The sequence below is a fragment of the Papio anubis genome, chromosome 15 (assembly GCF_008728515.1).
Source record: "Papio anubis isolate 15944 chromosome 15, Panubis1.0, whole genome shotgun sequence".
NCBI classification, from domain to species: Eukaryota; Metazoa; Chordata; class Mammalia; order Primates; family Cercopithecidae; genus Papio; species Papio anubis.
Genome location: NC_044990.1, coordinates 7,436,487 through 7,464,029, shown reverse-complemented (window position 1 = coordinate 7,464,029; position 27,543 = coordinate 7,436,487). Strand labels below are relative to the sequence as shown.

At 36.1% G+C, this 27,543-nt stretch overlaps 1 protein-coding gene across 4 annotated transcripts in view; it reads right to left on the bottom strand.

The window, feature by feature from the left end:
* PAN3 (poly(A) specific ribonuclease subunit PAN3) overlaps positions 1 to 27,543 on the bottom strand; it is a 159,289-nt gene that overhangs the window by 35,136 nt on the left and 96,610 nt on the right. For all 4 annotated transcript variants that reach the window (XR_002518255.2, XM_003913715.5, XM_009191690.4 and 1 more), the window contains one exon: positions 3,871 to 4,118. Coding sequence is in view for 3 of the 4 variants with exons in the window: in XM_003913715.5 (XP_003913764.3) it covers positions 3,871 to 4,118 (248 nt within the window). In the remaining variant the exon portion in view is untranslated. The remainder of the gene's footprint in view (positions 1 to 3,870; positions 4,119 to 27,543) is intronic.

Below are 27,543 nucleotides of genomic sequence, written 5' to 3'. Positions count from 1 at the left end.
ATGAGCCAGCCTGGCCAACATGGTGAAACTCCATCCCTACTAAAAATACAAAAATTATCCTGGCTAACATGGTGAAACCCTGTCTCTATTAAAAATACAAAAAATTAGCCGAGTGTGGTGGCACGCACCTGTAGTCCCAGCTACTCAGGAGGTTGAGGCAGAATCATTTGAACCCAGAGGCGAGTTTGCACTACTGCAAACTCGTTTGCAGTGAGTCGAGATTGCACTACTGCATTCCAGCCGGTGATGATGGTGACTCCATCTCAAAAAAAAAAAGTTAGCCACGCTTAGTGGCAGGCTTCAACCTGTAGCTACTCAGGAGACTGAGGCAGGAGAATCGCTTGAAACTGGGAGGTGGAGGCTGCAGCGAGCCGAGATCATGCCACTGCACTCCAGCCTGGGTGACAGAGCAAGACTCTGTCTCAAAACAAAAAAAAAAAAAACCTAATGAGAAAGTGTTATTTCTTCAGATACAGTAACAAGCCTACCTGAGGAAGACACAAAAGTAGCTCTTTGGAAGAAATGTCACATAGTCAGCCTTCTGTATCCCTGGGTTCTGTATTCAAGGATTGGACCAACCATGGGTAGGAAATATTCAGGGGAGAAAAATGACAACACAACAATAAGAAGTAATACAAATTAAAAATACAGTGTAACAACTATTCGCAGACCACTTATACTGCATTAGGTATTATAAGTAATCTAGAGATAATTTAAAGTATACAGGAGGATGTGTATAAGATCTACACAAATACTATGTCATTCTGTATCAGGGAATTGAGCACCCAGGAATTTTGCTATATGTGGGAGTCCTGGAATCAATCCCCCTTGGATACTAAGCGGCAACTATACAAACAGTTCATCACCACTTTTTGAAAGCAACTGGAAGCAAGGAAGGAGAAATTAAAGGTGTTTGGGTATTGGGAGGTAACAAAGGAACATTGCCCTGACTGCCCAAAGAATTCTCCCCTTCACAAGCATTTTGTGGCCAAACTAAACAAAGTGTTATTCAAACCCATTCTAGGTCAGCAGGTTAAGTGAACAGAAGGATACAATAATACATTTACCTTCCAAGCAAACTACAATAAAGTTACTACATCAGCTTCCAGCTTCTTGTCTTTCATTCTTCCAACTGGACTCATCCCACCACCCTTTCTTCTCTTTATCACTCTTTTCTCTGTCTCTCCTTCACTGGTCCATGATACAAAATCAAAGTTCAGTTTTAAATATCTTTTCTATTTCTTCATTCTTTCATTTTAAACAATGAAACTGTTTTTCTCTTTTAAAAACGAATTCAGCTGATTTGTGCTGCCTCAACATGACTGCTCTGATCTAGATCTCAACTAGGAAGCAGTTTTGTGATACTTGTAAGGTTTCCTTTAGCCTGTGTCTGCAGGAAGAGTAATATCTCTTTTTTCTGGTGTTGGTTTCCTTATATAACAGCATAGTTTAGGCTGGACACAGTGGCTCACGCCTGTAAACCCAACACTTCAGAGGTCAAAGTGGGCGGATCACTTGAGGTCAAGAATTTGAGATCAGCCTGGCCAACTGGGTAAAACTCCATCTCTATTAAACATACAAAAGTTAGCCGGGCATGGTGGTGTGCGTCTGTAGTCCCAGCTACTAGGGAGACTGAGGTGGGAGGATGCTTGAACCCAGGAGGCGGAAGTTGCTGTGAGCAAAGATTGCACCACTGCCCTCCAGCCTGGGTGAAAGAAGGAGAATCCATCTCAAGAAAAAAAAATAATAAATAATAATAATAATAATAAATATACATATAGTGTGTGAGGGGTAAAAACATTATTAAAATGTGCCATATTTAATCTCTATAAAACTGGTGGAGGTAAATTTAATCTCTATAAAATTGGTGGAGGTAATTTTGTGCCAAAGAGCCTCCATATACATTAAACTAAATTTCTTTCTACAAATAAAATTAAAAGGTAAATGATTATAAAACATAATAAACGAAAAAGGCTAAAACACTCATGGATTCCTTATTTGAAAGAACAAAGAGAAGTCTCTACCTATTTTTTTGATCTTCTGTTTGGAAAGTGGTTCTGTGATAATGTTTGAAAGATTTCTGATTTTTAAAAAGCCCACAAAACTGTTAGCTATTTTATTATTTTTAAAAAGCAGTTTACATGACTTACAACTATTTCTATAAATGTTTTCACATCTATTTCTCATAGAATAGTTAGGTATTAATATCCTTATTTTACAATTGGAGAAACAGTTTCATAAGTACATAGATTCACGAGTCTAAAAACAATGTGGCACAAACAAAAAAAAGAAGTATGCTTTCTTTTCACTCAAATTCTCTTAGTAAAATATTAAATTCAATCAAAATAAGTTAACTTTGAGGATCAAAACAGCATATTGAAATCCAAATAATGTTTCATATAAGCCTATCATCTATGACTGTCAAATGTCTATAGATTAGATCAGCTTCCGTTATTTTAATGTAGCAATCCCCAACCTTTTTGGCACCAGGGACTGATTTTGCGGAAGACAATTTTTCCATGGACAAGGGGGTGGGGGTGAAGGGATATTTTTGGCATGATTCAAATGCATTACATTGATTGTGCACTTTATTTCTATTATTATCACATTGTAACATATAATGAAATAATTATACAACTTACCGTAATATAGAATCAATGGGAGCTTGTTTTCCTGCAACTAGGCAGTCCCATCTGGGCGTGATGGGAAACAGTGACAGATCATCAAGGACTAGATTCTCATAAGGAGCACACAACCTAGATCCTTGGCATGCACAGTTTACAACAGGGTTCATGTTCCTATGGAATCTAATGCCGCCGCTGATCTGACACAAGGAGGAGCTCAGATGGTAATGAGAGCAATGGGGAGTGGGTGTAAATACAGATGAAACTTCACTTACTTGCCCACTGCTCACCTCCTGCTGTGAGGCCTGGTTCCTAACACTGGTCTATGGCTCAAGGATTAGGGAACCCTGTTTTAGTGGACTCTGGCTTTCTCACTCATGAGGTCTTCATCTACTACTTATTTTTCTAGGGTAAATAAAATAATTTTTGAATACGGACGAAGTAATGAAGCTAAAAAAGGTACAATTTACATAACATGGAATCCTTCCCTCTCCTTCTCCATTCATTCTCGCCCCCTTGACTCCTGTCCCTTCTCCCTGTCCTGGAACATTACTAATTGACTCTGATAAGAAATCTTTCTTTCTGGCCATGTTCTTCCTCTCTTGGTCTTCATATTCATGTCTCCTCTGGGGCCACCTCTTCCCAATTGTTTCATGATTCTTCTCTCACTTCATCACCAGTCCTTTGGTAACTCTTTCCTCATCTATAATCATGGCTCTCTTTGGTCTGACTCTTCTACCTCCTTAGCAAAGAGCCATACTGCAGGCCCCTTATCACTATGTGTCACTCCACCATCCACAGATCTAGCTGTTAAATAACCACCTCATCTGAAATAAGGGTTTATCATTGATTTGCTTCCAGTAACTACTGAGGACATACCATCTACTTTTTCTAGCTTCTTACTAGAGGTTAAACTATCTATACCTAAAAACAAATGTCAACAGGCATCAACTCCAGCTAGTACAAGGTAAACCCATAAGCAAAACATGCCATAGAGTACTAAAGTAAGAGCATGGATATAATCTAATTTCTGACTAAACCAGATTAGTCTAAAACTAGAGTTATTAGTAAGGCAGAACTAGATAAATTTGAAGAGTTGAGAAGAGACTAGACTTCTCATCTAAGTGAGAAAATGAAATACTTTTCTGCATCACAATAAAAAGCTGCAGGAGGGGGTGGACCACCTCATTACTAAAAGGACCTGTTATAAGAGAGTACTAAAATGTCCTCTTTAATGCAAACATACCATTCCAGTCAAAGGTGCTGGAGTTGTGTCTGTATAGAAGTAAGTCGTTCCACCAACAGTTTCCTTTTGGATCACCTGACCAGAAGATGGAGTCTGAGAAACAGGATTATTAACAGATGTAGAGGCACTAGAAGGCACCATGTAACTTGCTGGATTTGGAGTGTGACTTCTTCTTCTGGGAGCAGGAGAAGTATGTGGAGTAATCTTGGGGGAATGAAGAGGGGAAGACCCAGCAGACAACGACATTCCTGAAGAAGATGTAAAAATGTTTCTTAATGGAGCAATAATTGGTTTTAGAGAAAAAGTCTGGAAAATAAAATGCAAACATTCATTTGGAAGAAACATCATCTTTGGGATCTTAAGTGCACCAAGATGAAGGAAATAATTTTATCTTGTTTTGTTGTAGAAAAAGCTCTGACTAAAGCAAATGTAAAGTTTCTTTTTTCAAATGTAGTTATTCCCAAATATGTTAGCAGATTTATTGTAAGAACAGTCTCCTCCATATCAAGGTTTACATCACACACTTTAATAGCAAGAATGACCAAAAATTTAATAAATTAATGGAAGGGTGGGAAGTAACCGAATTGGGGCTCTTTATAAAATTAAGCCTTTTATAAAAGAAAAGCTTTTATAAAAAGCATAATTCCTTTTTTATTAAGAATCATTAACAATACAAATAGCGCAGTCCCCAAACATATTACAGTATTAAAAATTCAAATTATCTATGAAGAGCTACTAGATTTCATTCAGCCAAATACAATTAACAAAATTGTTTGAAAAAGCAAAAAAAAAAAATTGAAATACATAGCAGCTTAAGTGCCATATGTTTAATATCAAGCAGTCTGTTGTTCTGATGCCTTTTTGTCATTAACTCTAAACAGGCATATCCTGAAAATTTCTACAGATGTGTACTATTTAAAATTAGGCCAATTGATACCATTATGTTCTAGAGGAACCACCACAACCAATAAGAAACATTATGTGCAGAGCACCCTCTATCATTGGAGAAAGGGAAAGGACAATTGTCTTTACCCTTCAGGAGATTCCAAGCTAGCTGAGAAAAAAAGACCAGGTCACATGTAAAAGACATAAAATAACTTAAAAAAAAACAAATATACACTAATGCACTACAACTACATGCATAAATGCTGATGAAATGCAAATTAATTAAAACCAGGTAGAGTTAATCAAAGGCTTAATGGAGTGATCAGTTCTGAGCAGATTGAAAAGGGTATTTAGAGCAACAGTTACTCTTCCTGAAAAAAAAAAGAGCTTACCCAGGAACTGTTTTCTGGCTATTTGGTGAATGCCTAAAAACCTTCAACACTGAGGTAATATGCCACCTCACAATACAAGAAAAGGGTTACCAAAAAATGCCTCTAGTCACAAAATTATGATTACCAGGGATATGAGTTTCAATGTCTAATAATTCATAAGATACCAACATGTTTTCTGAAAACATGTAGGTGAACAAAAATAAGCAGAGAACTGAAGTAATACTTTTCTTTTCTCTGAATAGCCCTCTGTACTTTCTGAAGAGCCTCAACATAATTATTTCTGGTTTTCTGAGCAACTAAAGTAGGTAGGTGAGGTAAGTCGGGCTATAAACACCACAGGACATACATGCAAAGTCAACAGCAAAGCCAACACTCAAACTCAACTCTACGAATTCCCAATCTAGTACTCCTACTACTATAACACAATGTCTACTGCATTGAGATTAAAATAGGATAGGAATTCTCAAGTTATGTCTCAAATGTGTGTAAAAGAAAATTAAACCCCAAACTCCTTAAAACTATGAAGCCAAATTACTATATTGATATAAACCTTTTATTTTTAAAAAACTATTCCAGAGCTCTGTTTCTAACTCTATATTGTACATTTAATTAAAGGTTAATCCATACAGCAAAAATTATATTAGACTATTATCAATGGATAAAAACTTCCTACTTGTCTAAAATGAAATGCATTTTAGACAGCTTTTCCTAAAGCTAGTCTCTAAGACTTTCCAAACTAAAACTGGCCAAGTAACCAAAGATGAGTAAATTTGTTTACTATTATGACATTAAGTAACACAAAAGAACTACAATTCTTGAGCCAGGCACTAATCGAAGTGTTCCACATCCATCAGTCTACTTAATCCTCACAACCACCCTGTGAGGCAGATATAGCATATTTATTTCACAGAGGAGAAACTAACTTAAAAGATCAAAATAATTACTGTAAGGACAAATAGAGGTAATTCAACAAAAGAATCAAGATTCAAACTCAGGTTGATTTAATTACAAACTCTGTGCTCTCAGCCAACATGCTATACAGTTGCCCAGTTCCTAAGTCTTGCACACTCAGAAAAACAGGAAATCAATTACATGTTTTACTAGCTTTAGTGTGACTACTGAAGCTATGTGTAGCATGGGCTGGAGGGAAAGATTCTGACATAAAAGTAGGTATGTAAGAGAGACTAAAAGTAGAATCTTTCTTTAAGGCTGAATACATGGAAAGAGATGACCATAAAAACAATCTAAGGTGAGTTAAGATAGAAATTCATGTACAGTAGAATTTACACTATAGAGTATCAAGAGTTCTCTTAAGAATTCTAAATTTTGTGAAGTTATTTTAATATAAAGCTGCAGAAATAAAATTTGAGTTCACCTCTGAGTTGAGGCTGATTGGAGTTACTTAAATACATTTAAAATGTAAGCTGAGTGCAGTGGTGTGGGCCTGTAGTCCCAGCTACCTGAGGGGGCTGAGGCAGGAGATTCGCTTGAGCCCAAGGGTTTGAGGCTACGTGAGCCATACAGCGCCCATGAACAGCCACTGTGCTCCAATCTGGGCAACATAGCAAGACCCTGTCTCTTTAAGGCAGGGTGGTGGGGAGAGGAAAACAAGAAAAAGAAAAGAAAGAGCATTCAAAATAAAACACGTACAACAGTAAGTATCACCCCCCCATAAGGATAATAGGATATTTAAATTGCATAGGAAATTAAAAACTAAATTACTAAAATACCTAATCTAATCACAAAAGGCACAGCTTTTTGTCACCTGTATATTTTACAAGTGTGTTAAAGAACTGAGTAAAATATCTACACATCTGCTTGGAGAGAGGTATTCTGTATTTAGTATTATGAAGACAATACTAACAAGATGCTCATTCTTAAGTGCCTATATACAGTACTAAATTATAAACAGCAAGAAAGAATAGAATCACACTACAGGAACAAGTAGTTTAAAATAGGATGCTTATGAACAGATTCTGCTCAAATTAAGAAAATGTGACTGAAAGTTAAGAATTCTTAATTTAAAATGGCATCTTCCATTGCACATTATTTAATATTTAACCACAGGAATCTTATGCTAAAAGGGTTTGAGGAAACAATTTGATATAATAAAACTAAAGGTCTTCTTTTAATAATGAGGTACATCAGACAAACCATAATAGAAGTTTCTTCTTCATTAGAAATTTCATGTTTCACACATATTCTCATGTAATTTCAATCTTTCCACATGCAGCAGGGAAAGGGCTACCAATGGTTATTGAAACACCCTGATATTAACTGACACTCAATCAACAGAATACCAAAGCAAATATAATAATACATAGAAGATCAGCATAAGAAACAACCTAGAAGAATGAAAATTTATATTTTAAATATTCTAAATTAAGAATATTTCACTTTTGTATTTCATTTTTTGTATTACTTCTTGTCATTTACTCTTGAAATGACATTCTGATGACATTAGTATAGAATAATTACACTATAACTTCTAAAGTGAATATGCAAACTGAGATATTTAAAAGTAATATATGATAAATTAACTGCTTTAGGGCATTTGAAAAATTATTCTCAAAAGTACCCAATTCAAATAAAAGTAAGGAACAATATAGGAATGTCCACTGGAGAAATTAACCGGAACTGACAAAATAAAGAAATGAGATAAAAAACTTCAAGGCTAATTTATAAAGGCAAAGCATCACTGTTTTTTTGGATGACACAATTCTATTTCTGGAAAACCTAAGACAAACAACATAAAAAACTCCTGAAAATAATTACAGAATTATTAGAGTAAATGATAGAAAATTAATACATACCAAATCAGCACCCTTCCTAAATACAACCAACCAGTCAGTACAATATTATTTCTGGAAAATGAGAGACTAAACTAACATGGACACTCTCCCTCAACCCCTACCAATGTTACGAATGCACAGAACTGTGAGATAAAACACAACACCCCAGCGTTTAAAATATACCTGATTTAAAAAAAAAAAAAAAAAAAAAAAAAGGGCCAGTCACAGTGGCTCAGATGTATAATCCCAGCACTTTGGGAGGCCGAGGCGGGCAGACCACCTGAGGTCAGGAGTTCAAAACAGCCTGGCCAACATAGCGAACCCCATCTCTACTAAAAGTACAAAAATTAGCTGGGTGTGTTGATGTGCATCTGTAATCCCAGCTACTCAGAAGGCCGAGGCAGGAGAATCACTTGAACCTGGAAGGTGGAAGTTGCCATGAGCCGAGATTGCACCATCGTACTCCAGCCTGGGCAACAGAATAAAACTCTGTCTCAAAAAGTAAATAAATAAATAAATAATAAAAAATAAATTAAAACCCCCAAAGCAAGAAACTAAAGCAGAATCTGAAGTCAGGAGCTTATGTTGTGGAGTTTGGGGAATTATAAGCTAGGTCAGATACAGTCTCTACAGCTGAGTTTCTAAGGCCCACAAGGGTAGATGAAAAGTGGCCATGAGCCCATAGAATACAGAAAATGAAACTAAAACCCCTGTGTAAAACCAGGACTCTGGAAATGCAGTAAATATAGGACAAAACCATTTCTATCAGCTCACAGAACCAAAAGGGAAACCTGTTTATGGAACAGCAATGGAGAAAAAAGGGGAAGGTTGGAGGACCGAGGTGATGTCTTAAGAGAAATGGAAACCACAGGCCTGTTCTATGCATAAGTACAAGAGAGAAAATCCTCATGAGATTCCATGCTACAGAATCCCGACAAATCAACACAATACTCATCTTGCTTTGGAAAACCTCTTCAGACACCTTGCTGAAGCAAACACCAAACTATTTTGATGAATACTTTCACAAAATGACAACATATAAGAACCTTCCCCAGAAAATAATCCCACTTAAAAGAACTCGTAAGAACCAACACGTACAACATACTTGAGAATTAACAACCCAAGAAGAAAGAGTCCACGTAACAGAACCATATAAAACAGATTATAAAATATAATTACTACTGAGGTGATTAAGAATATGAAAGAAGTGACAAACATCACAAAAGAATAAGGTGTTTGTTCTTCCAAAACAGAGCGCACTGGCTAAGAGTGAAAATATAAGCGTTAAAATTAAAGGGAAAAAAACCATCAAAAGATGCATTAAATAGTAAAGTACATAAATCAAAGAGGGAAACAATAAATTAAAGTAGATAAATCAAAGAGGGAAACAATAAACAAAGATCTGAGGAAATTACCTAGAAATAAAACTTGGAAAATTACCTAGATACAAAATAATGAAAATGTAAATATCCAGGAGAAGAAGAATACTGGAGAAGCAACATTTGAAAAAAAAAAAAAAAAAGATTTGTGATTTTCAAGAACTCAGCACATAACTCCTTTGCACATAACTCCTCATTCAAGAAGTCCTAAGTAAGAGTTCTCAGCAGAGGCTGGGTGTGGTAGCTGAGCCCTGTGATCCCAGCATTTTGGGAGGCTGAGGCAGGAGAATTGCTTGAGGCGAGGCATTAGAGGCCGGTCTGGGCAACATGGTGAAACCCCGTCTCTACAAAAAATATAAAAAATTAGGCCAGGTACGGTGGCTCATGCCTGTAATTCTAACACTTTGGGAGGCCGAGGCAGGTGGATCACCTGAGGTCAGGAGTTCGAGACCAGCCTGGCCAACATGGTGAACCCCCGTCTCAACTAAAAATATAAAAATTAGCCAAACATGGTGGCATATGTCTGTAATGCCAGCTACTTGGGAGGCTGAGGCAGGAGAATCACCTGAACCCGCAAGGCAGAGGTTGCAGTGAGCAGGGGTCACACCACTGTTCCAGCCTAGATGACAAGAGTGAAACTCCATCTCAAAAACTAAACTAAACTAAACTAGACTAGACTAGACTAAACTAAACTAAACTAAAATAAAATAAAAATAAACCAGACATGGTATGCCTCTGTAGTCCCAGCTACTCAAGAGGCTGAGGTGGAAGGATTGCTGGAGCCCGGGGAGGAAGAGGGTGAAGTGAGCTATGATCGTGCCACTGCACTCAGGCCTGGGTGACAGACAGATGCTGTTTAAAAAAAAAGTTCTGAGTAAAATAAGTCCTTTCTACCAATTACGCAAAAATGTAGCATGTGAAAGACAAAGAGAAAATCTTAAAAGCTACCAGAAAAGAGACAAATGATCTAACGAAAAATACGCTAACTGTATCAGCAACACTAAACAATGAAATTTTCAAAGGAGAAAAGATAACTGTCTACTTGAAATTTATATACAACCTACAAATGAAGCGAGAAAGACACGTTTAAGGTTTGTCACTCGCATCTCCATGGTGAAAGAACTATTAAACGATCAACTTCACTAAAAAGGAAATTCCCCCCTTAAAAGGCACGGAATGTCAGAATATGTGAGAAAATCTGAATAAGCATTAACAGTAAAAGAATAATAAAAGTCAAAGTATAACTAAAATTCTAGACAACTAAAACACTGAAGGGGGACAGGAAGGCTCAAAGTCACTAAAAATTCTTGTATTGGCCAGGCGCGGTGGCTCACGCCTGTAATCCCTGCACTTTGGCAGGCTAAGGCGGGTAGATCACTTGAGGTCAGGAGTTCGAGACCAGAATGGCCAACATGGTGAAACCCCATCTCTACTAAAAATACAAAAAATTAGCCAGGCGTGGTGGCAGGCACCTGTAGTCCCAGCTACTCGGGAGGCTGACGCAGGAGAATCATTTGAACCCAGGAGGCGAAGGTTGCGGTGAGCCGAGGTCACACCACTACACTCCAGCCTGGGCAACAGAGAGAGACTTCATCTCAAAAAAAATAAATAAAAATCTTGTATTAATATTTTTACTGCCCATCTCTTCAACAATTCCATACTTAAAGAATGAACAGTAAAAATCTAGTGGTGACCATGTGAAACAGAAACATAATATGTAATATCCAACACCTAATTTCATACCATACACAAAAATTACTTCAAAATGAGTCAAAAACCTAAATGTACAAAACACAACAAAAAAAAACATAGGTATAAACCATTGTGACTTTTAGTCGAGAAATGGCTGCTTAAGATATGACAAATACTGCCAGTGGAGCAGATGCAAGAAATAAATAACAAACAAATAAATAAATAAAAGATAGGACAAATAAAGCACAAGCAACCAAAAACATTTTTTAAATCAGGCTTCATCAAAATTTAAAACTTTTTGTAACTCATAGGAAACTATCAAGAAAGTGAAAAGGCAACTCACAAAATAGGAGAAAATATTTGCAAATCATATATTTAATAAAGGTCTAACATGCGATGGTCAGTTCAATAGATGTTGAAAAAATATTTGACAATATTTAACATCCCTTTATGATAAAAACTCACAACAAACTGGGTAAAAAAGAAACTTACATCAAAACAATAAAAGTTAATATATGACAAACCCACAGCTAACACCACATTGAATGAGAACAATTAAAAGCCCAGCACTTTGGGACGCCGAGACAGGAAGATCGTTTGAGCTCAGGAATTTGAAACCAGCCTGAACAACATGGCAAAACTCCATCTCTACTAAAATTCAAAAAATTAGGGCATGGTGGTGTGCACCTGTAGTCCCAGCTACTCAGGAGGAGGCTCAGGTGGGAGGATTGCTTGAGCCCTGGAGGCGGAGGTTGCAGTGAGCCAAGATTGTACCACGGAACTCCAGCCTGAGTGACAGAGTGAGACCCCGTCTTAAAAAAAAAAAAAAAAAAAAAAAAAAAGCCTTTCCTCTAAGATCTGGGACAAGACAAGGATGCCCATTTTCATCACTTTTATTCAATATAGTACTGGAAGTCCTAGCCACAGCAATTAGGCAAGAGAAAAAAACAAAGGTAACCAGATTAGAAAGGAAAAATCTAAATCTAATCATCCTTGTTTGTAGACAACATGGTATTAGATTTAGAAACACCAAAAGACTCCACCCAAAAACTGTCAAAAGTGATAAACAAACTTAGTAAAAGTTTCAGGAAACCAACTTAAAAAAACCAGTATCATTTATATATGCCAACAGTGAACAACCTGAAGAAGAGATCAAGAAAGCAATCCCATTTACAATAGCTACAAAAAATATAAAATATCTAGGAATAAATTTAACCAAAGAAGTGAAAGATCTCTATAAGCAAAACTATAAAACACTGACGAAAGAAACTGAAGAGGACACAAAAAGAGTGAAAGATATGCCATGCTCATGAACTGGAAGAATTAATATTGTTAAAATGTTACTACTACCCAAAGCAATCGACAGATTCAACACAATCTATCAAAATATCAAGGACATTCTTTGCATAAACAGAAAAAACAATCCAAAATTCATATGAAACTACAAAAATCTTAACAGCCAAAGCATTCTGAGCAAAACTAACAAAGCATGAAACATCTACTACTTGCTTCAAAATATGTTACAAAGTCACAGTAACCGAAACAGTACGGTACCTGCATAAAAGCAGACACACAGACCAATGGAACAGAACAGGGAACTTGAAATAAATTCACATATTTATAGGCAACTAATTTTCCAGAAAGGTGCTAAGAACACATATTGGGGAAAAGACAGTCTCTTCAATAAATGGTGTTTGGGAAACTGGATAACTACATGCAGAGAATGAAGTTATGTTCCTTTCTCTTACCATATGCAAAGGTCAAATCAAAATGGATTAAAGACTTAAATTTAAGGCTTGAAACTATTAGGATAAAAACACTGGGAAAACCCTTCAGGACATTAATCTGGGCAAAGATATTTTGGGTAAGATCTCAAAAGCATAGGCAACAAAAGCAAAAATAGACAAATGGGGCTATATTAGACTAAAAAGTATCTGCACAGCAAAGGAAACAATCAACAAAGTGAAGACAATCTGCAGAATGAGAGAATATATATGCACACTATCCCTTCATCAGGAAATTAATGATTAGTATAAAGAACTCAAATATCTCAATAGCAAAAATAAATAAATATATATATCCAAATAGTCTGATTTTAAAATAGGCAAAAGATCAGGACAGACATTTCTCAAATAAAGACATACAAATGACCAAGTTATATGAAAAAAGTCCAGCATTATTAATCATCAGGGAAAAGGAAATCAAAACCACAATGAGATCATATTACCCCAGTTGAAGTGGCTTTTATCAAAAAGACAAAAATAATGAATACTGGTGAGGATATGGAGAAAGGAGAACATCGGTATACTATTGATGGGAATGAAAACGAGTACAGCTACTATGGAAAACAATATGCAGGTTCCTCAAAAAAACTAAAAACAGAACTGCCATATGATCCAGCAATCCCACTGCTGGGTTTATACAAAGAAAAGAAGTCAGTATGTAGAAGAGATATCTACATTCCCACGTTTATTGCAGGACTATTCACAATAGCCAAGATAGAGAGTCAACTGAAGTGTCCATTAATGGATGAATGAATAAAGAACATGTGATACATGCATACAACAAAATATTCTTCAGTCATAAAAAAAAAATGACATCCTGTCATTTTCAGCAATATAGATGGTACCGGAGATCATTATGTTAAGTGAAATAAGGCCAGGAACAGAAAAATAAACACTGCATGTTCTTGCTCATACGCAGGAGCTTAGACAGTAGATCTCATAGAGATAGAAAGTAAACTGGTGGTTACCAGAAGTTGGGAAGTATTGGTGGGTGGGGGACTGAAGAGGTTAGTTAACGGGTACAAAAATACGTTTAGAAGGAATAAGATTTAGGGTTCAATAGTATAGCAGGTGACTACAGTTAACAATTTGTTGTATAATTCAAAATAGCTAGAAGAAGTGAAATATTCCCAATACAAATGTTTGAGGTAATGGCTATCCCAATTTCTCTGATTTGATCATTGTATGCATGTATCAAAATAACACACATACCGGCAAATTATGTACAGCTATTATGTATCAATTGAAAAAAAAACAGGTCTAGTATGAAGAAGAATATAAAAACCACACAATGATTTAAAAGAATCAAACAAGTAAATTTAAAACAGGGCAAAGGATTTGAATAGACATTTCTTCCGAAGAACACATACAAATGACCGATAAGCACATGGAAAACTCCTCAAAATCTTTAGTCATTAGGGACACAGAAATCAAAACCCCAATAATACACTGTTTCATACACACTAGGATGGCTATAATCAATTGCTATGACCCTAGCAGTGGAATTGTGATTCCGAATTGTGTATTACCGAAGAGCACTAAAAACAAAGGTTCGCACAAAAACTTGTACATGAATGCTCATAGTAGCATTATGCGTAATTACCAAAAAGTGGAAATAACCCAAATGTCTACCAATGGATAAGTGGTAAACAAAACATGATATATCTACATAATAGAACATTATTCACCAATAAAAAGGAAGGAAATACTGACATATACTACAACATGGATGAACCTTGAAAACATTAGCTCAAAGAGGCTAGACATAAAAAAGTCACATATTATATGATTCTATTTATATGAAATGTCCAGAATAGGCAAATCTATAAAACGTCAGAAAATAGATTAGTGGTTTTCAGGGAATGAAGAAAGAGAAAAATGAGAAGTGTCAGTTAACAGATACTAAGTTTCCTTTTGGGGCAATGAAAATGCTATGGAATTTGAATGGTAATGGTTTCATGATCTTTTGATATATTAAAACCTACTGAATTACATACTTTAAAAGGATTGATTTTATGGTATGTGAATTATATCTCAATTAAAAAATTAATATTCAAATCACTGCCTAGGGGTATGGTAGAGGGATCAAAAGGACCAAGAAAACTATTAATCAAATGTGAGAGGGGTGTTGGTGGGACAATGAAATACAATGTTTAAAAAAAAAAAAAGGAACCCATTTACATTTACTAGCAGCAACAAAAAAGATAAAATCTGTAGATACAAACAACTAGAACTGTGTAAGACCCCTATGAAGAAAACACAAAAACCTACTGACAGAAATAACGGATTACTTAAACAAACGGGAATAAACACCCATACTTATTTGTTATAAAGATGTCACTTCTACCCTAAAATAATCTAAAATTATGATGCTAGCTCAATAAAAATACCAACAGGATTTAAAAATATTAGCCAAGCTGGCCGGGCTCACGCCTGTAATCCCAGCACTTTGGGAGGCTGAGGTGGGCGGATCATGAGGTCAGGAGTTCAAGACCAGTCTCACCAACATGGTGAAACCCTGTCTCAACTAAAAATGCAAAAATTAGCCGGGTGTGGTGGCACGTGCCTGTAATCCCAGCTACTAAGGAGGCTGAAGCAGGAGAATCGCTTGAACCCGGGAGGCGGACATTGCAGTGAGCCAAGATAGCGCCATTGCACTCTAGCCTGGGCGACAGAGTGAGACTCCATCTCAAAAATAAAATAAAATAAATAAAATAAAATAAAAATATCAGCCAAGCTAATTATATCTATGTGGGGGAAAAAAAGCATCAAGAATAGCCAGGAAAAAAAAATTACTGAAGAAAAGAAAAACAATTAAGGATGAAATTGAAGAAAATTTAAAAGAAAAAAACAAAAGATAAAAAATTAAGAAGAAAAAAGTGGGCCATAACACCATTAGACACTGAAAAATGATCAAACCTACAGTAACGAAGATAGATGTTTGATAGAGGCTCATATGAACAGTGCAAAAGAACAGGACACCAAAACCGATCTCAAATATATATATATAAATATATATATAAATGTATATAAATATATATCTATCTATATATATATATAAAATAAGTATAACATAAAGGCTGTACTTCAGACTTCAAGGGAGATGACCTGTCCAATAATCAGATGTAACAACTTGCTATCACTAAACAATGAAGTGAATAAACAAACAAATGGTTATATAGATAAAATCAAAAAAGTGAATTTCCCTTTCATTCATTACACCCACATAAATTTTACATGAATATTCAGATTAAATATTTAAGAGTTTAAAATAAAAGAACTATTTTTTAAAATATGCTGTTACGAAGAAACAAAATTCAAAGGTCAAAAAATAAAATGTTCATCAATTTAACTTCTTCAAGAGACAAAAATTGACAAAAATTGCTGCAGAACAAAAAAAGATATCTGCAACACTTAATAAAGGGCTAGTCTGTTTAACATATAGTTCTTAAAATCATAAACAGAAAGTAAGCAGTGAAATATGAACAAGTTATACAACTAGCCAGTTGGCAGAAAAGAAAAATACCTCAAACATAAAAAGATGCTCACGTCTGGTGCTAATTAAAAAGATGCATCTTTTCCAAAAGATTTTATGTTTTAAAGAAAGAATTAGGCTGGGCGCGGTAGCTCACGCCTGTAATCCCAGCACTTTGGGAGGCCAAGGCGGACAGATCACGAGGTCAGGAGTCCGAGACCAGCCTGACCAACATGGTGAAATCCCGTCCCTACTAAAAATACAAAAGTTAGCTGGGCATGGTGGCACGCACCTGTGATCCCAGCCAGTCAGGAGGCTGAGGCAGGAGAATCGCTGGAATCTGGGAGGTGGAGTTTACAGTGAGCCGAGATCGCACCACTGCACTCCAGCCTGGGTGACAGCAAAACTCTGTCTCAAAAAAAAAAAAAAAGAACCAAGAACTAAAGAGATACAAATGAAAAGTGGCTCACTGTTGGCCTCTTCTCAGACTGGCATAGATAAAAATAAGTTTAATTAGACCATTATTAAAAGGGTATGTGGAATATAAACACTGTCGTAGACTTCTGGTATCTTTTTAAGTCAATGTAGCAACACCTACCCATTAAAACATTTTCATTATGATAATGGTAAATAATTCAAAGTGTAAGTAATTCAAACAAAGACAGACACAAATGAAAAATAAAAACTGTGAATTCCATAAAAGTGAAAATTCTTGTCTCGCTTATGTTTTTGGCCTATAAGAGTCACTGAATAAAGGCCTCATGAATTAGTGTCAAGGTTTTAAATCCATTCCAGTAAAATCTGGAGGAAACATTTGCTTCAACCAGAAAAGTTAAAAAGTGTATACAAATCAAGTGCGTCTGAGATTCCAGAGTGAAGATCATCCTAAACAGGGAAATATTAAAAACATTCTTTGTAAAATCAGTAACAAGACAAAAATATCAACTATGAGCACTTCTCTATAACATTATACTAAAGGCCCTAGCCAACACAAGATAGCTAGAAAAAAGGCTGGAAGGGAAGAAATAAACCTATCATTGTTTGCCATCGTCCAAATACAAGAATCTATAAAATACACGCAATAAAAGTTTATCAGGGTGACCAAATACAAAAGTGTATCACATATCTAAACACCAGAAATAATCCATTTAAAAGATTTTTTTAAAGACACCAATTATGATACCAGTGAGTACTACAAAGCATCCTGTATAAAGATACAAAATAAATCTAACAAAATATGTATAAGACCTAAACATGAGTAATTACAAAACTTTGTGGAAAGACATTAAAGACAACCTGGAAACAGCTGGAGAGGGAGAACCCCTCCGTGTTCAGAGATTGAAAGACAATATTGTAATGAGGATTCTTTTCAAATTCTCTAAAGATTAATACAGCTTCTCTGAAGACACCATGATGCTTCATGTACCCACACATCAAAAAAGTTTCTCCCTTCTCTCATACATCATCAACAACTGTACTTGCCAACACCAAATACTCTAAACCTCAACCGCACAGTAAATTCTAGTTCATCCTTCTGAAATATCTTCTTACTTCATGAAGATTTTCTTGACACCCATATCTAAAAATTATTCCCATCACTTTGTTCTTCTTTTTGCTGCAAATACCACATGTGATTCAGCAGTTCTATGGGGAAGAACTGTGCCTTAATCCTCTCTGTATTCCCATCTACACATGTAAATGGCAAACTGTGTAGATGGGAAATTATTCAAAATATAATTTTGTTGAAAAGAAATGGATATAGAGGTGAAGATCTCCTCTTTCCTTGGTACCAACAACCAAGATGCTAAATACAGCAATAGCTATCATTATCAAATTGTCTGGAATAACAAAGGCCATCATGGAAGTACTCAGTATAACAAAAAGCTGGGGGCAGAGGAAAAGTAAATGATCATGCTATCAAGCAGCATGTATGTCAGTCAATAAAAACAAACATGAAACAACCCACTAGACACTATGAGAGAAACAGAGGAATGTAAAGGCATCTGGGGTGAAGGACATTCTTCTGACAGTCTTGTTACTCTAATATGTGTTACTTTTTCTAGGTCAATGCAATCTGAGTAAACCTAGGTTACACAAACAGTTTTAATGAAGTTCCAATAACCAAACTAAATCCTCAATAATAAATTGTCATGTCTAACTACATTGAAGATAATGATTCAGATTAGAAATAAAACATATGTCATCTTGAACAGATAGATGACTTGAGAACATGGGAAGCATTATCTTCTTAATAACAAGGCCAATATCTGGGGCTTCTGCCATGAGAAAAATCATACTAAGGAACTTATACAATCATAATCAAAATACAAAAAAATGCACTACTACAAATACTTCTTTATTCATTTTTAACCAAATTACCCAAATCACCCCCCCAAAATTAAAGAATACATGGTTATAGCCCAAAACAGATACTATGTTTATATCCCCAAATTCTGAGTCCTAAACATGTTAAGAATTAATAAAGTCTCTTCTTTGACTTTCCTGATGATTCAAAGAGTAGAAATAAATTATCCAAAGTTGAGTTCAACGAAGCCTCCCTCACAACCCCCACCCCTGCCACCAACACTTGTTATTTCAGTGCTTCAGAGACAAGCTTTGTTCCTTACACCATTTCTATCACTGGCTCTTCTAAGCAGCAGAAGAAACTGAGTTTAAGGAAGGTATTTCAGCAGAATTACTATTGCAATTAAAGTTTGAATGTCATAGCGTTATTTGCAATTGAGGCTAAGAACCTAGTCAAAAAAATTCCCAAGCTCTAGATGACTAGAGCCAACAGGGCTCACTGAAGCCTCGACTTTCCAGGCTCAAGCAATTATATACTGTCTCAGCCTCCCTAGTAGCTTGGATCACCAGCACATGCCACTACCCTTGGCTCATCTGTGTATTTTTTGTAGAGACAGGGTCTCAACATGTTGCCTAGGTTGGTCTCGAACTCTGGACTCAAGCAACCTTGTCGCCTCGGCCCCCTGCAAAGTGTTGGGATAACAGGCATGGGCCACCACACCCAGCCAAAAAGGAAAATTTAAAAGTGGACACAAATAAAGATGTGACTCGGATAAACAAGCCATAGGCATATGTATGTTTTAAACGTGGCTCTCATTCCAGAATAGAGTGTACAATATAAAACCAACCACTTCACCATCAGAAAATCAATAGAATCAGAAAGTAAACACTAAAATAATACTAGCCTTTACTTCTTTCCTCAAAATAATTTCATTTTTTCAATCAAATTCAACCTTGCAGAGAATATCAAATCTGGCAAAAAATGTTCTTAATCAAAAGTATCAAGCTTAACAAGGTAATAAGAATCATGCAGCTAATGGAGCGAAAGTTGAATTTTCTGCAAACTCATTTGTCTACAGCCCAATTTTCTAAACTCTGCCATGATGGATGACTATTTGTACTTCCGGCCTAATCAATCAAAGATATTCAAATAATCTACTCAAATACCGGCTAGGTAATACTATTATTACGCCTACATTATTTTCAATCATACCAACTTTCAAATGATTAAAATAAAATTTATACATTTATAATCTTTTAATGCTTAAATAACAAAATTGTGTGTTACTACACAGACACAGCTTCGGGATTTCCTATGTTATCCCACAGCATATTTTATCTTCAAAAAGACAATCCACTGTATCCCTGCATAATTATGGCACAGAAAATTAGGGTATGAAGATTTTTATTCTGTAGCTTAAATCCCTCAGGTTTCAGATTAAAAATCCATATAATTAAACATTATAATAAATCTTATTTCCTCAAAGATTGATTTTTAAAAGTCTGTGAAGTTTTAGGGTAAAAATTAATATCTTATTAATAAAATAGTTATCTAAAAAGCATGTCAGCCATAAGCCAAAATATATTCACTAAACTAGTAAAATATTTAATATTCAAATTAACTTCCATAAATCTTAAAAATTCTAAGCCACAAATGCATACTACCTTTGCAAAGACTAAATAATCCAAGTGTCAAAAGGTTTACTTGAGAGAAATGTTTATAATCTCATATATTAAAAAAAACAAAAACTTGGATTCATAAGCAGACTGCAAAGCTTCTATGCTGACCTCTCAGTACATACAATTTCGTGCTGGCAAAAAAAGCAGTAAAATTTCTCCACTTTAAAGAATTGTTCAACGAAGTTTGACAATAAAATGAAAACGAAGTCAGTAAGAATACTGATGTTAATTGCCAGAACTGATTCCTTCACAAACCCTGTTTTCACAACAGCAACCCCTTATGATTAGGGGAGTTAAAAGTTGCTGAACTCAACAATCCCTTCAGTTAAACAAACAGACCCCTCATAGAGCTGTCCAACGCTGCCCAAACTATCCATCCTTTAGTCGAATCAGTCAGTTTCATGAATTGTAGGATTTATCTTCAAGTCCAGTGCTGACTCAGAGGGTAGCTTGTTCCCTAGAGAAAACAACCAACAAAAATCAGAACAGCTACTGCTCATAAGCTCTTTCAACACCCAAGTAGAAAGGACAAACTTGGGTTCAACTTCCTTTCAACTACAGAAGTAGCCAATGAATCGAAGGCATCTATATGTCACGGGCAGTTCTTGATTAAAGCTTTCACTCAGTTACAGTGAGACTGTCAAATAGCTAACAAAGTTTTCAGGAAAAGCTATAGCACAAACCATATGGCTTCTCACTGGGAAGAAATATGAAGGGAACATAAATGGAAAGTATTGCAAGGGCCAAAGCTATTTTTGTTTTGTTGTATTTTATCTTTGAAAAGGTGGTTACTTTCCTAGTGTGTGTGGGGGGATTGGGGGGGAATTAAAAGTCTCCACCCAGAAGCAGTTTGGATGTCTAGAGTAGCTTTGCTTAAGGGCATACATAATCAACTAGTGAAGTGTTACATAATTCCTTAAATTCAAGGTTCTGATTCACTTGTTAAATAAAATATTCTCAATCAAAAGATTAAAAAGAGGAACATGTTCTGTTTCAAGACCTGAAATAGTGACTTGCCTTCCTTATTATGTCTAAAACCAAAAAAAAAAAATCAACATGCATAGCCTTTGAGCTTCAAGATATGCCTTAACAAAACAAGGGAATCTTCCCATTTTATGACTTAGTGGTTTTGTCTATAATAATACACTATTATGGAAAAAAAGGGGGAAAAATAAGAAAAGGAACTAAAGAGCTCAAGCTAATTTCAAAACACTGAAACATCATTCTTCCTTTTGTATGAATTAGATTGAAAGTTTTTGTTTGTTTACAAAATAAACACATTACTCAAGCCTGCACCCAGACAGAATCATGAAGGTGGCCAATACAACTTTTCATTAAAAAAAGTATCAATGCTATTAATCAAATGAAAATATATCCTAATCAAAATATATCTTTCTCATTTCCAAGTTTTAACATGAACAAATCTCTTTTTTTCTTTCTTTTTTTTGAGACGGAGTCTCACTCTGTCGCCCAGGCTGGAGTGCAGTGGCACGATCTCGGCTCACTGCAAGCTCCGCCTCCCGGGTTCACGCCATTCTCCTGGCTCAGCTTCCTGAGTAGCTGGACTACAGGCGCCCGCCACCAGGCCAGCTAACTTTTTGTATTTTTAGTAGAGATGGGGTTTCACCGTGTTAGCTAGGATGGTCTCCATCTCCTGACCTCATGATCCGCCAGTCTTGGCCTCCCAAAGTGCTGGGATTACAGGCATGAGCCACCATCCCTGGCCTAACATGAACAAATATTCATTCTCAGTCATAAACTCAGTACCTAAGAGCTCAGACTTGTGAATTACAATATAGTAGTGACCATGCATTGTCTTGAAAATTGTACTCATTTGAATATAGGCATCTGACATTTTGGTTAAGTGGTTTTTTGTTTGGTTGCTTGGTTTTTAACGCCTTATTGATTCCTCCTCACTTTCCCAACCTTTCTAAAGGGGTTCCGGGGGATTAAGCACCAATGAGCTAAACACCCATTGTATAATGCCACCTGATAGATATTACCCTTTGGAGAATGACAAAATAATTGCTTATATCACTTCTCTGTATTCTTTGGTTCAAATGAGGAATCTCAGCTAAGAAAAGCTGCAGCCTTCCCAGCCTCCTTAACCCATGTACTGGTAAATTCCCTCCTACTGAGAAACAGGCCACCTATGGTAGCAATTTTAAAACAGTATTAACTAAGCCTTAGGCTTCCAGCAATGCCTTGGGGTTTTGTAAATGCCTGATTTGAATTTCTTTTTATCCGCTTTTCCACTATTTATTAAATAAATAAAAACACACAAATGCAGGTCCAAATTAATATGCATTCATGTTTTAACATACCAACACCAATCAATATACTTAATTTGTGTTGGGTTTCATGCAGACCTCAAGGTAAAGCCTCTCTCTTATCACCCTTGTTCATATACACAGATTTTTTTTTATTAGGAAGGTAGTGACTCTGCAATAACTTTATTTATAAATGCACATGCACTCAGATAAACTTGAACACCTGAGTACACAACTTACCCATGGAATTCATGATTTTCATGTTACTATATGATTAAAAATATAAAAAAAGAAACTTGAGGAATACAAAGTTATTCTTCTTCACCCACTAATTTCAAGCTATTGCATTCAATAAAATACTACATAGCCTTGTTATTCTCACTGAATAACTTTTATGAGTTACTGTAATAAACCCGAACCTGTAAATTCCAGCTTTATCTGCTTTATGTAACTTTAGGGTTGGGAGTTTATACAAGACTTCACAAGAGTACTGCTGCTATTTTTAAAAATGTATGAAAACTAATGTTCTAAGCTCTAATTAAGTTTTGGTGCTCCTGGTTCACAGGTTCTCTAGGGGCAGAAATGATAATTAAGTCTTAAGGTTTGGTTGCCTGCTCATTTCTGAGTTCCTGTGATACAGTTAGGTTCCAACCCATCTTTCCAGTCTTATTACCTGCTAGTCTCTTCTCACCACATTCTGACAACCCTCAAGAAACAATGTGCCAGACTCTGCAAAGCCGGTGGCAAATAAAACTGTTCAAGATTTTAAAAGAAGAGCATCAGGTACTTAACATGTAAAAAAAAAAAAACCTGTCTACCTCTAGGCCATTTTCCATTAATTTTTCCATGTTCCAGCCCACGTTTTCACTTGCCTAACAATTCTGATTTTAAAACAAAATTATATTCTTTGGATATAAATATTTGAAAAGATAAAACAAAAAGAAACTCTGCATACAAAGATTGAGCTCTGTAAAACAAAAGAATCCATATGATCTCAATATTCTAAATAGTCATGCAAAATCATCACTTTTAGAGAGTTGGTATTTAACCAATATGCACTGATACCAAGGTATTGTTTACTTTTAAGAAAAACAAACGAAACAAAACGCTTTGAGAAGCCAAGGCAGCAGGATTGCTTGAGTCCAGGAGTTCAAGACCAGGCTGGGCAATGAAGGGAGACCCCACCTCTACAAAAATAAAAAGAACCCTGCTCTAAGCCTATGGCTTGGTACCATGCCTAACTGAGATTTTCTTCACAGATGTTTAGTCTTTACCTAATTCAGACTGAATTAATTTTTAAACATTAACTGAGAACATTTGTCTTTATGCTAAACTGGTTAAAACAAATAGAAAAAACAACAAGCTTCACTGATTCTCAACCGCCTATTTTTAAAACAGATTAAAAAACTTATCCTTTCTTTAAAAACCATCTCAAATAGTTCCTCTTCCATGAAACTTTTTTCCTTTATACCCTCATTCAAATCAGATAAAATTTACCTTCCTTCAAATTTTCTGGCACTTTGAACACTTTTTACTCTAGATGTAAAGGGGTATATGTTAGAATCTCCTGTGTCGAGACCATCCTGGCGAACACAGTGAAACCCCGTCTCTACTAAAAAAATACAAAAAACTAGCCGGGCGAGGTGGCGGGCGCCTGTAGTCCCAGCTACTCGGGAGGCTGAGGCAGGAGAATGACGTACACCCGGGAGGCGGAGCTTGCAGTGAGCTGAGATCCGGCCACTGTACTCCAGCCCGGGCGACAGAGTGAGACTCCGTCTCAAAAAAAAAAAAAAATCTCCTGTGAATTTTTTAAAAATATAGATAAAGGCTGATGCTCCAAATCTGTGTTTCTGATTTAATAGGTCCTAGATGGGGACTAGAGAATTTACATTTTCAAAGCACTGTATGTGATTCTGATCTGTAACTATATATGAAAGCTCACTGGAACCAGCATGAGATCAAGCACTGAGCAAGATTCTAAAAATTGAAGATATCAACAAATAAAACCTAGGTCTAAACTCACAGTTAACATTCTACCATAAAGCTCATTAAAATGCTTAAAAATGTTCAATCTTAATACTTAACTGTAGCTCTCCATATGTGATCACAATAAAGGATAAAATATCCCAGGAGCATTTAACTTTAGTGGAGGAAATAAATACGTATAAAACTAACATGAAGGCCATGCACAGGGGTTCACGTATGTAATCCCAATACTTTGGGAGGCAGAAGCAGGAGGAACATTTGAGGCCAGGAGTTTGACCAGCCTGGAGCAACTTCTACCAGCCTGGAGCAACCACAACTCTATAAAAAAAAAATTTTTTTTTCATCAGCCGGGCATGGTGGTGAGTGCCTCTAGTCCTAGCTTCTCCAGAGGGTGAGGCAGGAGCCCAGGAGTTTGAGGGTGCAGTGGGCTATAATCGAGCCACTGCTCTCCAGCCTGGGCTACCGCCTATCTCTAAAATAAATACATATATATGTGTGTGTGTGTGTTTGTGTGTGTGTGTAAATATACATATATCAGAGAAAGACAAAAATATTTAAAAACTATGATACTCAACACACCATAAAAGCAAAGAAATGGGAGATACTATAATGACTACAGAAGTAGAAATGACTTCTAAGAAAAAGACATTTGACCTAATCAATAAATATGAGAGCCTTCCAGGCAGCATAAGGCCCAAGCAAAGGCACAAAGATGGGGAAAAGGCTGACCATGTTCAAATACATATTCTTAGAGAACAGGAGATGTATTTCATAAAACAGTGAGGTCCTATATGAGGTAGAGTTAAAGGGACTAGGTCTATTTAATCAGAAAAGAAAGATGGCAGTATTTTAATAAAACCTTCGATTATTTTAAGGAAGTAAACAGGGGAAGAGGATGGAAAATAATGGTGGGAAACTTCCTTTACGTTGTTAGTCAAAGGACTTTTTTTATAAGTGACACTTTAGCAGGGACCTAAGAAGAAGAGAAGGAACCAGCCATGGGAGGAATGAGAGGAACGACACATGCAGAGAACATGAGTCAAAAGGAGCTTTACATTATTTGGGGAATGTCAGTAAAAGGCCAGAACGGAGCACCCAAGGGAAAGAATGACAGATGAGATTATAGGTATATAAAACAGATTATTCGGGCCATGGTAAGGGGCTTGGAAATTATTCTAACGACAATTTAGTCATGATTTGGTCTATATTTAAGATTACTTTTGTAATTGTACAAAAAAGGAAATGCAAGGGTAGATCAATTAGTCTGAATAGCACATGGAAGAGGCTATGATGGCAAGAGTAAAAAAAGGAAAATAGAAGACAGTTCATAGATATAATATGAAAGCCAAGTAGAGATGGAAAATGAAGGGCACAAAAATAAATCTTAGGTGTCCTGTTCAAGAATCTTCCTTAAAATGAAAGTTTTGCAATTAAAAACAGAAAGAAAAATAAAAAAGAAAGAAAAATAAATAATACTTAAGAGAAAGATGATCAGTTTACTCAACTTCATAAAAGCCTAGACAAGAAAAAGCCTCAACTCAGCAAACAGAATGTAGGATAAGAATTAATAAATTCTAAACTGAACTGAAGTATGAAGACAAGTTAGGACATATTCTCCTAAGGTAATTAAGAGATTTTCACATAGCTTAGGTAGCAAAACAGAAAACTGAAGATGGGAAAATGAATTAATCAGTTTAAAATCTTTGTTACCTATAATTTTTATAGCACATAGAAATTATACATTCACATGCATACAGATAGTATCTTAATAATCATACCAAACTCCAAAACATGAAAAATTTTAAGACAATATGTTAATGTTTTCTTCTAATTATTAACATGTGGAAGCCAGTAATCTCACAACTTCGGGGGGCCAAGGTGGGAGGACTGCCTGATCCCAGGAATTCAAGGCTGCAGTGAGTTATGATCACTTTACTGCACTCCAACCTGGAAAAGAGAGCAAGACCCTGCCTCCTAAAATAACAACAACAACAAAACCCATGTGGAACTGAAAGTACGGGGAAGGGTGAGCCTGTTCTCCCTCACTGTACCAGACCACACTAGTGCTTCTTAACGGCCTCAACTCTCTTAAGGCACTGGTTCTTAAACAGGATTGACATCACAACACCTTTAAAGGCTTTCCAAAAAAGACATTTATAGAACTGAAAGAAAAGAAAAATGGAGGATCTGGATGAGAAACTGAATTGGTAGGTTTAGGGGTCCTGGTCAACAACGCATATTTTAAAAGCACCTTGGGGAACGCTGATACACATCTTTGGTTAATTTTTAAAAGATTAACATGAAACCAATGTTAATGCAATAAAACAGAATTTCTGTTGAAACAAATGCAGCTATATTCTTTTTATAGAAATACAAAGGGAAAACATCAGGGAGATTAGATTTTACAAAGACTATAAACCTGATATTTGCCAGTGAAACTATAAAAGCCTATTTAACTTCTACACTGATTTGATGACATCCTGAGGTAGCTCTAAAGCTTCCTCAAGGAATAAATGTTCAAGCACAAAATTAATTTGCAACATAAAAAATGCACACAGCTACACAATATACTCTTCCTCCAAACAAAGTAAGTCACAATTCTAATAAGAATGTCTTAATTTCCAGGCCAGTCGCTATGGCTCATGCCTGTAATCCCAACACTTTGGGAGGCCAAGGCAGGCAGATCACTTGAGGTCAGGAGTCTGAGACCAGCCTGGCCAACATGGTGAAACCCCTTCTCTACTAAAAATACAAACATTAGCCAGGCATGGTGGCACACACCTGTAATCCCAGCTACTCAGGAGGCTGAGGCAGGAGAATCACTTGAGCCCAGGAAGCCGAGGTTGCAGTGAGCTGAGATCGTGCCACTGCACTTCAGCCTGGGCAACACAGTGAGACTCCACCTCAAAAAAAAAAAAAAGTGCATAATTTCCAAAATATTAGGAAAAAATGCACTTGAGCAAATCACAAAAATCCCTTCTCCTCTATATGAGGTTTTTAACATAATTTTTTCCACTTTTAAAGAATTACTAAA